At 41.6% G+C, this 13,781-nt stretch overlaps 1 protein-coding gene across 7 annotated transcripts in view; it reads right to left on the bottom strand.

Annotated features, from left to right (window-relative positions):
- CAMKK1 (calcium/calmodulin dependent protein kinase kinase 1) overlaps nucleotides 1–13,781 on the bottom strand; it is a 382,369-nt gene that overhangs the window by 152,668 nt on the left and 215,920 nt on the right. For all 7 annotated transcript variants that reach the window (XM_073615054.1, XM_073615060.1, XM_073615058.1 and 4 more), the window contains 2 exons: nucleotides 9,952–9,988; nucleotides 2,643–2,664 (listed from right to left, as the gene is read on the bottom strand). In XM_073615054.1, coding sequence (XP_073471155.1) covers nucleotides 2,643–2,664; nucleotides 9,952–9,988 — 59 coding nt within the window. The remainder of the gene's footprint in view (nucleotides 1–2,642; nucleotides 2,665–9,951; nucleotides 9,989–13,781) is intronic.

Below are 13,781 nucleotides of genomic sequence, written 5' to 3'. Positions count from 1 at the left end.
TCATCATAAAGGCCAAGGAACACACCAGACAGGTCAGGGATAAAGTTGTGGAGAAGTTTAAAGCCGGGTTAGGTTATAAAAAAATATCCCAAGCTTTAAACATCTCACTGAGCACTGTTCAATCCATCATCCGAAAATGAAAAGAGTATGGCACACAGCTGCAAATCTACCAAGACATGACCGTCCACCTAAACTCACAGGCCGAGTAAGGAGAGTATTAATCAGAGAAGCAGCCAAGAGGTCCATGGTAACTCTGGAGGAGCTGCAGAGACCCACAGCTCAGGTAGGAGAATCTGTCCACAGGACAACTATTAGACGTGCACTCCACAAATCTGACCTTTATGGAAGAGTACCAAGAAGAATGCCATTGTTGAAAGAAAGCCATAAGACGTTACATTTGCAGTTTGCGAGAAGCTATGTGGGGGACACAGCAAACATGTGGAAGAAGGTGCCCTGGTCAGATGAGACCAAAATTGAACTTTGTGGCCTAAAAGCAAAACCTTGAGTGTGGCAGAAAACTAAACACTGCACATCACCCTGAACACACCATCCCCATCGTGAAACATGGTGGTGGCAACATCATGTTGTGGGGATGCTTTTCTTCAGCAGGTAGGATGAAGCCAAATACAGGGCAATCTTAAAAGAAAACCTGTTATGCCCTGTACACACGGTCGGATTTTCCGATGGAAAAAGTGCGATCGGATTGTGTTGTCGGAAATTCCAATCATGTGTGGGCTCCATCGAACTTTTTCCGTCGGAATTTCCGACACACAAAGTTTGAGAGCAGGATATAAAATTTTCCGACAACAAAATCCGATCGTTTAAATTCCGATCGTGTGTACACAAATCCACGCACAAAGTGCCACGCATGCTCAGAATAAATTAAGAGACGAAAGCTATTGGCTACTGCCCCATTTATAGTCCCGACGTACGTGTTTTATGTCACCACGTTCAGAACGATCGGATTTTCCGATAACTTTGTGCGACCGTGTGTATGCAAGACAAGTTTGGCCCAAAATCCGTCTGAAAAAATCCGATGGATTTTGTTGTCGGAATGTCCAATCAACATCCGATTGTGTGTACGGGGCATAAGAGTCTGCAAAAGACTTGACACTGGGGCGGAGGTTCACCTTCCAGAAGGACAACGACCTTAAATCTACAGCCAGAGCTACAAGGGAATGGTTTAGATCAAAGCATATTCATGTGTTAGAATGGCCCAGTCAAAGTCCAGACCTAAATCCAATTGAGAATCTATGGGCAAGACTTGCTGTTCAATCTCCATCCAATCTGACAAAGCTTGAGTTATTTTAAATAAGAAGAATGGGCAAAAAAATGTCACTCTCTAGATGTGCAAAGCTGGTAGAGACATCCCCAAAAAGACTTGCAGCTGTAATTGCAGTGAAAGGTGGTTCTACAAAGTATTGACTCAGGGGGGCTGAATACAAATGCACGACACACTTTTCAGATATTTGTAAAAAAATTTGAAAACCATTTATCATTTTGTGTTGGTCTATCACATAAAATCCCCAAAAAATACATTTACGTTTTTGGTTGTAACATGGCAAAATGTGAAAAAAGTCAAGGGGTATGAATACTTTTTCAAGGCACTGTATGCATGGTCTTACTATCTGGGTCCAGGACCTAGCACGCCTATATTATAAAATGTGAACTGTACCAGATTTTCTCTTTTGCAACTTAATATGGCTGATTAAAAGTATTTGTATGTACTGCCATCCAAACATCCATAATTTGTATTAACTGTCATCCAAACATGCAAGACTAACTTGGCATTGCTGCAAATGTTTCTCAGTTAAATGATCGTGCTTTCATTTTGACCTTTGTACAAAGTAAGCGTAGCTGTAATTGTCTGTCTGCCAGCTTCTCACTCGCCAAAACATCCTCTCATTCACTGCCATCATAACCTAGTGTTAATATTTGGTATCATTTGTATATACTGTCATCTGTGCCTCTCATTTGTATTCAGTGTCATCTTGACATTTGTCAGACAAACACAGCACCAAAAGTTAATTAAAGGTACACTTCAGTCATTATTACTTATTCGTTTAACCACATTTTCACTTTTGTTTTAAAAAAAAAAAAAAAAAAAAAAACACACACACAAAAAAAGTGTTGAATTAGACTGGTTTGTGCAACATTCTCAAATTTCTTTGCTACCTTGTTTATAAAAATTGGTTAGGAGATGTTCTTCTAACTGAACATGGATAATTGTGTACAAAATTACAGGGGAAACCACTTTTTTTTTGCAGTAATATAGTTATTTTTAAGGATGAATACAGCTTATACTTTTAATAAAAAATAATGGCCAAATTGGTACTTCTGGAAAAGGTAGGTAAATAAAAACAACCATTGGCAATATAAATTATCCAGGCAGAGCCTACAGATGCAAAGCAAAATAAAAAATTACTGAAGTTTGCAGAGCTGCCATTACTGAAATTCATATAATAAAGAAAAGAAAGTGTCAGGAATATTAACTAATTTTGATTATTTTTCTTGGGAAATAAAAAAAAAAAAAAAAAAAAAAAGATGTTACTAGCTTTACTGCTGTACTATTTAGGTAAAAGTCCCAGGCACACAGCATTAACATAACAGAACAAGAGGGAAAATTTTCATCTCTTACCTACCCTTTGCGTAGAAGGTCAAACACTGAAAAAAGAAAATATAATAATTAAAATCTAGTTAATTTGATGCACTATAAACACATATATTGCCAACAAAATATAATATTTCAGATGGAGTCTTTTAAAGTATAAGCAAATCTTAACAGTGAACTTCTTATCTGCTATCTTTTGGTCTTGCTTTGCTTGCTGGGTTATTCTATATTCTGACAGAATTTGTTAATAAACTATTTCTGAACATATACAAAGGGCAGAATTACTGTATGTCTAGCAGAAGGCAGAGAAAGCAGGTTCTTCAATGTAAACTCCAGATATGGCTAAAAAATGTACAACTGCAGTTTCTGCTTACTGTGACTCAGTAGCTAGAAAGGCTGATGAGAAGAAAGTTGACATTAATATATTCCTCATTGAAGCTGAGAAATTTTGCAAGGGAAAATTATCATAAAACATCAAAACACTACCACATGCATATCCACAGTAAGGTTTAGTTTACACTTGCTTCAAAACAAGGCTTCAGAAATGCTTTGTTAAAGCTCTCTGACCACCAGTCAAAGCTCCTCGGTGCTTTAGTGGGGCTTCGATGAGCCTTTGGTGGGGCTTCAAGCGAGCTTTGCCAGAGGTATTGAAGACGCTATGAAGCACAACTAAAGTGACATGGGGTATAATTTTTGAAGCGAAGCTGAAGCAAAGCAAAGCAAAAGCAAAGTGTAAACAGGACTGTAAGCTAACCTTTTCATTTAGTGACAGGAGCTTTGACTGGCGTTCAGAGAGCTTTAACAAAGCATGTCCGAAGCAAGTGTAAACTAGCCCTTAATGTTTGTTGAAGCCGAAGCAAGTGTAAATGAGCCCTAATACAAAACAGAGACAAAGCACCAGTTCAAATTATGTGGCAAGATTATATGCAAAAAAAAGAATTTCCAGCAATCTAGCCTGCAACCCCTGATATATTTATTACTAGTCAGGCACTTTAGGTCAGTGGAGATGGACATTCCAAAAGCCCTGGCTATAATGTAGTTTAGAACACTGATGAAAGCAAACAAGTTTTTTGTCAGCATTTTGAAGCAGCATTCATAATTTTTTTTTTCTTGGTTGGCTAGTGATGATGACAGGGGCGTATCATGAAATCTGTGAGCCTGTGTGCAAGATAAAAAGTGGGCCCTAGGCATTGTAAAAAAAAAAAAAAAAAAAAAAAAAAAAAGAAAGTGGCGCACGTAGCACTGTAGAGTCTGAGATGACTTACATAGTGCAGAATATGGTAATGTTAAGTAAGGAATGTACAGTGCGGCGTCTACGGCAGTGGGTAGTATGTGCAGGAGAGGAGTGTGGAGTGTATAGCAGTGGGCAGTATGTGCAGGAGAGGAGTGTATGGCAGTGGGCAGTATGTGCAGAAGAGGAGTATGGAGTGTATGGTGGCGGGTAGTATGTGTAGGAGAGGAGAGCGGAGTGTATGGGAGGTGGGTAGTATATGTAAGAGAGGAGTGCGGTGTGTATGTAGGTGGGCAGTAAGTGCAGGTGAGGAGTATATAATAAAAACAATGCTGCGCAAATATAAGTCCTTAAATCAACATATATAAGGTGTGATGACAGGGTTGGAAGACAGGGACCACCAGTGAGCAATGCAGGCTGAAACCAATATCTGAATAGTGACTAAGATCCCTCCACCGGACATGGATGGCCCCTCACCTTAGATACTCGACCTGAAACAGGTCACACAGCATATATAACATATCCTGGATGGATCAATCCTTAATGATGATGGTATCTCCTTCACTTCCCAGCACTCAGCATAAAGATGGATGGTGCATATGTAATAAAAAGGCAAACAACATAGTGCTCTCCGTAGCTACTTTATTAAAATAATTAAAAGATGAATGTAACACTCACAGATACCGGCACTCAGATCCGAGAGCCGGCTAGAAGGCGTGTAATCGTCTCTGCCAATGGCCGTGGGTGACGTCATGCGCTCCTTACCCCCTTACGCATGACGTCACCCGCGGCCACTGGCAGAGACGATCACACGCCTTCTAGCTGGCTCTCGGATCTGAGTGCCGGTATCTGTGAGTGTTACATTCATCTTTTAATTATTTTAATAAAGTAGCTACGGAGAGCACTATGTTGTTTGCCTTTTTATTACATATGCACCATCCGTCTTTATGCTGAGTGCTGGGAAGTGAAGGAGATACCATCATCATTAAGGATCGATCCATCCAGGATATGTTATATATGCTGTGTGACCTGTTTCAGGTCGAGTATCTAAGGTGAGGGGCCATCCATGTCCGGTGGAGGGATCTTAGTCACCACTCAGATATTGGTTTCAGCCTGCATTGCTCACTGGTGGTCCTTGTCTTCCAACCCTGTCATCACACCTTATATATGTTGATTTAAGGACTTATATTTGCGCAGCACTGTTTTTATTATTTACGTCTTTGAGGTATTATTTGAATTAGCCTTAGTGCCTGCTTGCATTTACTCTTTTGTGCCCGCTTATCAATCAGCGCTGAATTTATATACACCTATTTCAGGTGAGGAGTATGGAGTGTATAGTAGTGGGTAATATGTGCAGGAGTGGAGTGTATGGCGGTGGGTAGTATGTGCAGAAGAGGAGTATGGAGTGTATGGTGGCGGGTAGTATGTGCATGAGAGGAGAGCTGAGCGTATGGGAGGTGGGTAGCATGTGCAGGAGAGGAGTGCGGAGTGTATGGAGGTGGATAGTATGTGCAGGGAGAGGAGTGCAAAGTGTATGGAGGAGTGTAGTATGTGCAGATGAGAGTGCAGAGTGTATGGAGGTGGGTAGTATGTGCAGGTGAGGAGTGTGGAGTGTATGGAGGTGGGTAGTATGTGCAGGAGAGGAGTGTGAAGTGTATGGAGGTGGGTAGTATGTTCAGGTGAGGAGTATGGAGTGTATGGCAGTGGGTAATTAGTGCAGGAGAGGAGTGCGGAGTGTATGGAGATGGGTAAGTATGTACAGGAGAGGAGTGCAGAGTGTATGGAGGTGTGTAGTATGTGCAGGTGAGGAGTGCGGAGTGTATGGCAGTGGGTAGTATGTGCAGGATGGTGTCGGTAGGGCAGTGGTGTCAGTAGTTCTTTATTTTTATTGTTTTGTTTTTCAAAATAATTTTTGGCGGCCAGTAGATGGTGTCAGTAAGGCAATGGACTAGGTCTGTAGAGCAATGGACAGTGTCAGATTTTTTTTATGTTTACTATCTAATTATTTTTTAGATAGGAGGAGGAGCACACGGGGGTGGGCGGAAAAAGGAGCATCACAGGGGTGGGCGGAGGAGGAGCACACGGGGGGTGGGCGGAAGAGGAGCACACGGGGGGTGGCCGGAGGAGGAGCACACGGGGGGTGGCCGGAGGAGGAGCACACGGGGGGTGGCCGGAGGAGGAGCACACGGGGGGTGGCCGGAGGAGGAGCACACGGGGGGTGGCCGGAGGAGGAGCACACGGGGGGTGGCCGGAAGAGGAACACACGGGGGGCGGAGGAGGAACACACGGGGGGCGGAGGAGGAACACACGGGGGGCGGAGGAGGAACACACGGGGGGCGGAGGAGGAACACACGGGGGGCGGAGGAGGAACACACGTATCTCCCTGTATAGCTTTTCAGTGGGCAGCCATGGGAGGGAGAGGAGGAGAAGAGGCTGTCAGCTTCTTCATTGAAAGCTATACAGGAATATCGGTGCTTGTAACTGTCTCCTTGTAGCACCGATCAATCCCGACTGTCAAACAGGGATCATCCATGAGAGCAGTGTGGGTCACAGGCCATGTTCTGTAAACATCCTGCACCTATGGATGATACGCCACTGGATGATGGTAAATTTCGCAGCTTCACATTTTTATATTTTGAAAAATATATTTTTCTAGGTTTTAGTGAAAGTCTCCCAGCTGCATTCATTCTTATGGAAAAATTATTATTTAATCATCCCATGGCCTTTTCAAAGATATGAATGTAGATCCAAGAGCGGCAAGGATGTGAAATTCCCTTCCACAAGACGTGGTCTCAGCGGGGGGGAATCGATACTTTCAAAAAGTAGATCACGCATAGGGTAGCCCATCCACTTGAACACACAACAATCGCCCCAAAGAAGTTTCTGAAATTTCTTTACAGCAGAGCTTGGTGCGTCTTTTAGTGTGATTTTTGGTGCAGAGCATTTCTGAAAACCAAGGAAACACGCAGATGTAAATATAGCCTCATTGTTCTTGTGTAAACACACAACTTTTACTTTCAGGCCCTATTCACATCTATCATAGTGGGAGAGCAAGTTTTTTGGCTTGTTTTTCTCCATGACATGCATAGGGAAACCTGTTGATTTCAAGCAGCTGTGCTACATGTGGCTCATGGGACATTTCGGCGTGTTGTGGGTTGCGCGTTTTTTACCGCACGTTTTGCAGCATTTGTCACTCGTTTTTTCACATGGCAAAATGTGTCCTTGCTTCTGTGTTTGGTGTATCCTTAAACAATGACACTGAAAGCGCAACTAGTAATTTTAGGTGTATAAAGGTGGCCATATGCTATACAAACTGATTGTACAATCTTTTAGATTTACCAAATTTATATAATAGCAGGAAACACTTATCTAGCCAATCACTCTGTATCCAATCACACAGGCCCTTGCACAACAGAGTTGATGGTAGATCTACAGGAGACTGTATAATCAGGTTGTATAGTGTAGGGTGAACTTTACAGAACCTAGGACACACTTCTACTTCTCCTGTTTTCAATACTACAGCTCTATCCACATAGGCGCTTATCTCATCTCTTATTTCCTGCACACTTCAAAATGCCAAATGAACGATCTACGCAAGATTAAAATTAGGGTAGGAAAAAAAAAAAGAAAAAAAAGATGCCCATGTATTTAGTGAGAAGAATGATCACTGACGGATTGTATTTCATTTAAAAGACGTGCACCTGGAAATGGGTGGTATGTAGGAGGGTAGATGATGCAGGGTGCGTGCCAATGAGGTCAGCTGGTCAATTCCTTCCTGTGCCATGACCTATAGTCTGTCCAGGAAGTAAGGCAGAAGTAATGGAGAAGTGTTTTTAAGCGTGTGTAGAATAAATAAAATGGAAAACGTACATTGATGCTATATTGGTACATAAGTAAGTGTAAAAGACAGTACACTATGACATTTTCACATATATTTGTACTTAAATGCTCACTTTTGCCTTTTCATTATATTTTTTCTAGTATAGAACTGTCTCTAATTTACACCCACACTTGAGGAAGGAGGCTAATTTACTCTGAAACGCGTCGGGTGCAAGAGTACTGTTTCAAACTTCCCTGTATACATACTAATGTAAAACTGTCTGATTCACATTCCAAACAATAGATGCTATATTATTGTTATGTTTTTACTGTTTCTACTCAATAAATTATATTTGTACTATATATTCTTTTTTTATGTTTTTTTGTATGTGCCTAAAAAGTCCACCACTAGGGAATCCCTTTTGTTGTTTAGTCTATATTGGTACATAGGGGAGCTGGAATTTAGAAGTGAACAAACCTAAAGATATCCTTTAAGTGCCTCCAAAGAATGTTGAGAGGCCAGGTCCATATCTAGGGAGGGGGACAACCAAAACTGGTCCTGGTTAACCTTGTAGGTCACATAGTCCCTCTGGAGAGGAGGGAGGCTGAGTGGTACTATGTATCACGTGAGATTTACCAGTACCCAAGGACAAAGGATTGTCACGAGGAAGGAAATGAGTGCCATAATCAGGTGAAACTACAAAACTGGAGCCTACATTTAAACAGAGGTAAGGGCTCTTGGCATGTGGGGAAATGAGAGACTGGGGAAGTTGCGTTGTTTTGTGCAGTAGCACAAGAGAGATGATAACGAGCAACTGAAGAAGGTGTCTGAGACAAAGGACCTGTTGGATAAAAGGGGTGTCCTCTGCACCCAATTTCCAAGATGGCAAACTATTAAAAAATCTGTTCATCTGGATGCATAATCGGCCCCACAGTAATGAAAGTAGCAACGTATCTTCATGCTTAATTAGTTAGCGGACCTCTGTTTTTTTAGCCTTTTGTGAGTGGGAGTCAGCTCCTGTATGGACATCTGCCCTATGCAAGACACTAGTTCAGATACTTGTAACAAGTCATCACAACTCAAGCACAAGTCTCTAGAAACAGGGGTTTATCCTGGTGGTGGTGCGGGGATCCCTTTTAAAGGGAAATCACCCCTTCTGACAGTTTGACAGATTTGGCAGATTCAATTTACTGTCAAAATGGGAGGGATTTCAAGACCAATACATTCAAACTAAGGTTTAGGGAGAATTTTTAGCTGGTGGTCAATAAAACCAGAAAGTTGAGCAAGCCCTCATCCAATCAACTGGTTAAGGTGGGTCACTGGTGTATCCACAGTGGAAACCGACCACTGATTTGCAAATTCCCTCTCAGAAGTAAAAAGGTCAGACACACTTTCAGGAAGGGATCAGGAACCTTCATGGTGTTTTCAGTTCACAAAGTAGAACGCTGATCTTCCAAAGGCAGGCTACTACGTACTGCATCAATAAGGTTTGAAATGCCCCCTGTGAATTTGAGGTGACTGTGGGAGACTGTGGTGCCTCAAAAAAAGTCTCTTCAGAGGTAGACTGCTGGGACTTAAGTCTGGACCTGGAAAACGCTGCGGTGCCAAGTACACTCAGGTCTGGAAAGCACCACAATACATAACCCAGTACCTGAAGAGCACATTCCAGGATTGCCCTACACATCCAGTCCAGCAGAGTCTAGGTACAGTCTCCAAAGCTAAGTTGAGGAAATGCTGATCTGGATAGCTTCTAGAGACCAGCTCAAGCAGTGATATAGGAATCTTGATTAAAGTCACTGGAGGAAAAAAATCCACAAAGAAAAGATGGCTATCAAAAATAGTTTGAATTTTTACAGTAGAGCTGAAGAAAAGGTGTCCAACTTCTCAGGACACTATCAAACAGTATCCAAACCTCCTGTATGTAGCAGTAAACCTGACTAAAGATTCATTCTGGAGTTCCTCAATGGACAAAAAAGAAGTGTATAAAGCATTTTCCCATAACCACCTGCTTTGTAATTCTAATGGAATTGCAAACAGATAGAAAGTTACATAGCACGGCTCTAGAAGGTAAATTGCCACTACCCTCCTACTGACTTTGTTACGGTCTCTCTGAAATCTGGATGTAGGGAATGCATAGATCTCGAGTTGGTAAATCGAGTGAATTTTCTGATTTTAGTACAGTTAAGCGTGCTAACCTGATAACAGTGGTAGCGGACTGCTTTCACTTATTAACTCAAATTGCTCTTCGAGAATAGCATACAAAGTAGAAATAAGAAATGTATTCCTTACCCATGTATAAATTATCTTCAGCTGGATCATCCAGTACCTAAAAAAAAAAAAAAAAACACAATGATTAAATGAACAAGAGTTTTAATCTGACAATATTTTAATGAAGAAATATAAGTGCAAACCCTGGAATTCATGCATGTACTAGAATAACTGATCCTGTTTGCACAGGATAAAAAAAAACACAGGTTAAACTGTAATCATTTAAATAATCTTCCAAATGGCCTCTAAATACCTTTTTTATTCATGGTTACATTATCGCTAGGTGCCCCTCTCTCAGACCAGCTCTGTCAGACCTAGCAGAATCATGATGTATTGAAAACAATAATCCATACAGGATGCCAACCCACAGCTAGATGTATTCACATGCTGGCTACTATAGTGTACTGAACACCATACATCAGAATGGCATCTCATACACGGATACAGGGGGCAGGCTGGATGACACAATGAACAAACCGGGAAACGCCCTGTGATTTCTTTGCCACAACAATTCAGGAAGCTAAGGCTGCTGGTAACTTATGGTTACTAATAGAGAATAGGAATAAAGGGCATTCATGGCAGACTTTATATTCGTATTTGAAAATAATAATTAGCTGATGTTAATTTAGGTTTGCAGACACTTTAACCAATGAGAGATCCTTGCAGCAGTATTGCCAAGTGATTAAGTATAGTGCTAATGATGCATGATGTAGTCTCTAGGATGGACCAAAGAAACTGAAGTGTAACTAAAGACAAAGTGTCAGGTTTTTATTACAGTCTATGCCCATGTTCTTATGGAAATTCACACTCTCTTTTTGGCCCATTTACAGTTACCATTGAAAGAAAAAAAAAAAATCCCACATTTTGGGTTGACACCAGAACAGTAATACAGGGGAAATCTTCCAATGGAGACGCTAGATCTGGTGACACTCCAGGATTACCTCGCTTTCGAAGGATTTCCTCTCACTTCCTTTTTCGGCTCTGAGACAGAAAGTGAAGGACAGTTTCCCCAATGGGACAGAGATGGCAAAAAAACTGACAGGGGTTATAACCTTCACTCAATCAAAAATGAAAAAACAAGTTCTGCTTCTAATTTAACTGATTCGAACAGCTGTGTAGAGGAAATATAACTGGGCAAGGGACAATCATATTTTTTTTTTTAACATGAGGAATGATTATTGAAGCAACTGCATAGTACACTTGTTAATACAATACACATACAGTATACAGAGTCTCAGTTGAACAGGATACACAAATTGTGTTGGTATAGTCACAGAAAATAAAATAAGCAATGAACCATCATAACTAGGTTACCATCCAGATTCACCAAGATATGAACGATATTTAAGTCTAACTCAAACAGTAAACATCATATAAACCAGTATAGCTCATACACAGAGGGACCAACATCAAACCCCAGGATCCCTTTATAAGTGAAAGGTGGGAAGGAGGGGGGAGGGAAAAGGAAGGGAAAAAGGGAAGGGTGGGGGGGGGGGGGAGGGAAAAGGAAGGGAAAAAAGGAAGGGCAAGGAGGTGGGGGGAAGGGGCAGTAGTCCCACAGGGAAGTAATCAGGGGAGTGTCATCTGGAGCCTCGAGGAAAAAAGAGAAAACAAAAGGAGGGGGAAAGCAGCATAGGTGAGAGGGCCAAACCTGTTACTATTTGGGAGTTGTTGATACCCCAAGACATCCATGGCTCTAATGGGGAGGGGCAAGGTTCACTTAGCTGCCACCAGTCAACTAATCGCCATAGGGAGAACACAGCAACTCTTTCATATCGTAAGGTGTCTAGCTTCCCACCCAAGCCGCCCATATTTTGACGAACTTCTGGGCGCAGTTCCGGCCCATATAGGTGATTTTATACAGTGGTAATACCGCATTTATTTGAGCGCGCCAAGCCAAAAATGAAGAACAGGGCACGACCAGACAGGCCTGAAGAAAGGTTCCCACCGACTGCCTGCATTTAGGGCATGTATTCTCCACCCTTGGGTAGATGATGGACAGTCTATGCGGGGTATAGTACACTCTATGCAGAAACTTCAACTGCACAAATCGGTCTTTCGCCGAAATCATAAGTGGAATGCATTGCTGTAGTCCCTCTGTCCAGTGCTCCTCAGTCAGGGCCGGGATGTCTAGTTGCCATTTAGTAAATAGTTGGAGCATTTTGGAGGTGTCTTTACATGTAAGTCTAAAGTAAATAGAGGACAAGGTCCGGTCTATGTAAGTGGCCATAAGCAGGGATTCAACCGAGTGGACTACGAGTTCGATCCCATTGGGGAATTGCACTCGGGCAGCATGCCTAAGCTGCATGTACCTGAAGAACATCCAAGGGGGGAGTTGGTATTTTCGTTTCAGTTCTGTGAATGGAAGGAGGTGTCCCTCATTGAAAATACGGCGCAATGTCCGAACTTCGTACCTGGCCCAGACCTGTGGGCTCGGGACAGATTGGAAATGCGGCATTGAGGGTTACCCCATAGCGGGGTATACGGGGAAGCAGTGTCTTGGTTGTTAAAATATAAGGATACGCATTTCCACACCGCCACCGTTGCTTTCATAGGGGTATCTAACTGATTTCTGGAGAGTGCATAAGGGTGGTGGAGTAGCAGCACCCCTTTTTTACACAAGGTGAATTATTCTTCCCATTTTGTAGGATCTTAAAATTTTAGTTACATTAGACTTTTGAAAGACTTTTTTAAGGTTATTGTTGGAACACTTTATTTTGAGCGCTGCACTTTGTTTTGGGTTTTATACTTTGTATACAAGGCTTGTAGAGTCACCTTGAGTGCCAGCTGATGTCAGGCGCTCACTTATTTTCTTTTTTGGTGTTTATGGGCTACATAAACTGGATGCAGCAAATTAACTACATTAAGCTCAATCCCCTTTGAAACCAAAAAAATGTTCAGCACTACTATAAGCTGAGAACTGCCAGCGACCACCAAAAAATGTCTGAAGAAGTCTTTTTAGAAGTGGTCTTCATAGAATTGCTCCAGCCAAAGACAATTCTTCACAGTTGAGCTAAAGTCACGCAACACAAAAACTGGGGTACAGAAAATTGGAAGTAGGTTTTCTGAACTAAAGAGTCAACATTTTTAATTTTTGTCTTTAGCAGAAGACAATTTCACAATCTGGCAAACAATACATGGATTCCCTGTAGGTTTGGGTAAGAATTTCTTTAAGCAGAATTGGTGATCTGATCAAAAGTCATGGCCTCCTTACTGTTAAGATATACAGGCAGATCATCATGGTGCAGTAACATCAATGCATCTCACTGGATTCAACTTCATTCCACAGCAAAAAAACGACCCAGAAAACAAGGCCAAAATCAAACTAGATGAACTCACTGGTTTTAAACCACTTCAAGGGATTCCAGGAAAGCCAGGGTCAAGCCTTGAAAGATCATTGCAAGCTTGGCGTTAAATATTTATACAGCAATACTCAATAGTAAGAAATGGAGCATAAAATCAAAGTGCACTGGATGGTGCAGAACAATAAATGTTTTAACATAAATAATCATAAGATTGAACTTACATAAAATTATCTTGAAAATAGGCAGGCAGAAAAAAAAATACATTTTGTGGATCCATATGTCTACAACAAGGTTCTTAAACTGCAATAAAGCTGGCAAGTGGGGGACAGCAACAACTGGGAGATTCTATTTTCACTGTTAGTATAAGGAGGGCGCTAGCTAAACTTGATTTTGTAGTTGCAATTAGTGGCAGCTATGTAATTAATTTCCTTAGCAACTTTGTACATACAAAAAAGTAATCAATGAAATGTAAGAGTTTCTGCTATTCCAAGTGATCTGTAGCTTAAATGTTGAGCAATTTATTTTTTGAAAATTACTTGGAGCTAG

This window comes from Aquarana catesbeiana, linkage group LG02 (assembly GCF_042186555.1).
Source record: "Aquarana catesbeiana isolate 2022-GZ linkage group LG02, ASM4218655v1, whole genome shotgun sequence".
In the NCBI taxonomy this organism is placed as follows: Eukaryota; Metazoa; Chordata; class Amphibia; order Anura; family Ranidae; genus Aquarana; species Aquarana catesbeiana.
The sequence above is the reverse complement of the archived record's forward strand: the minus strand, read 5'-3'. Positions and strand labels throughout refer to the sequence as shown.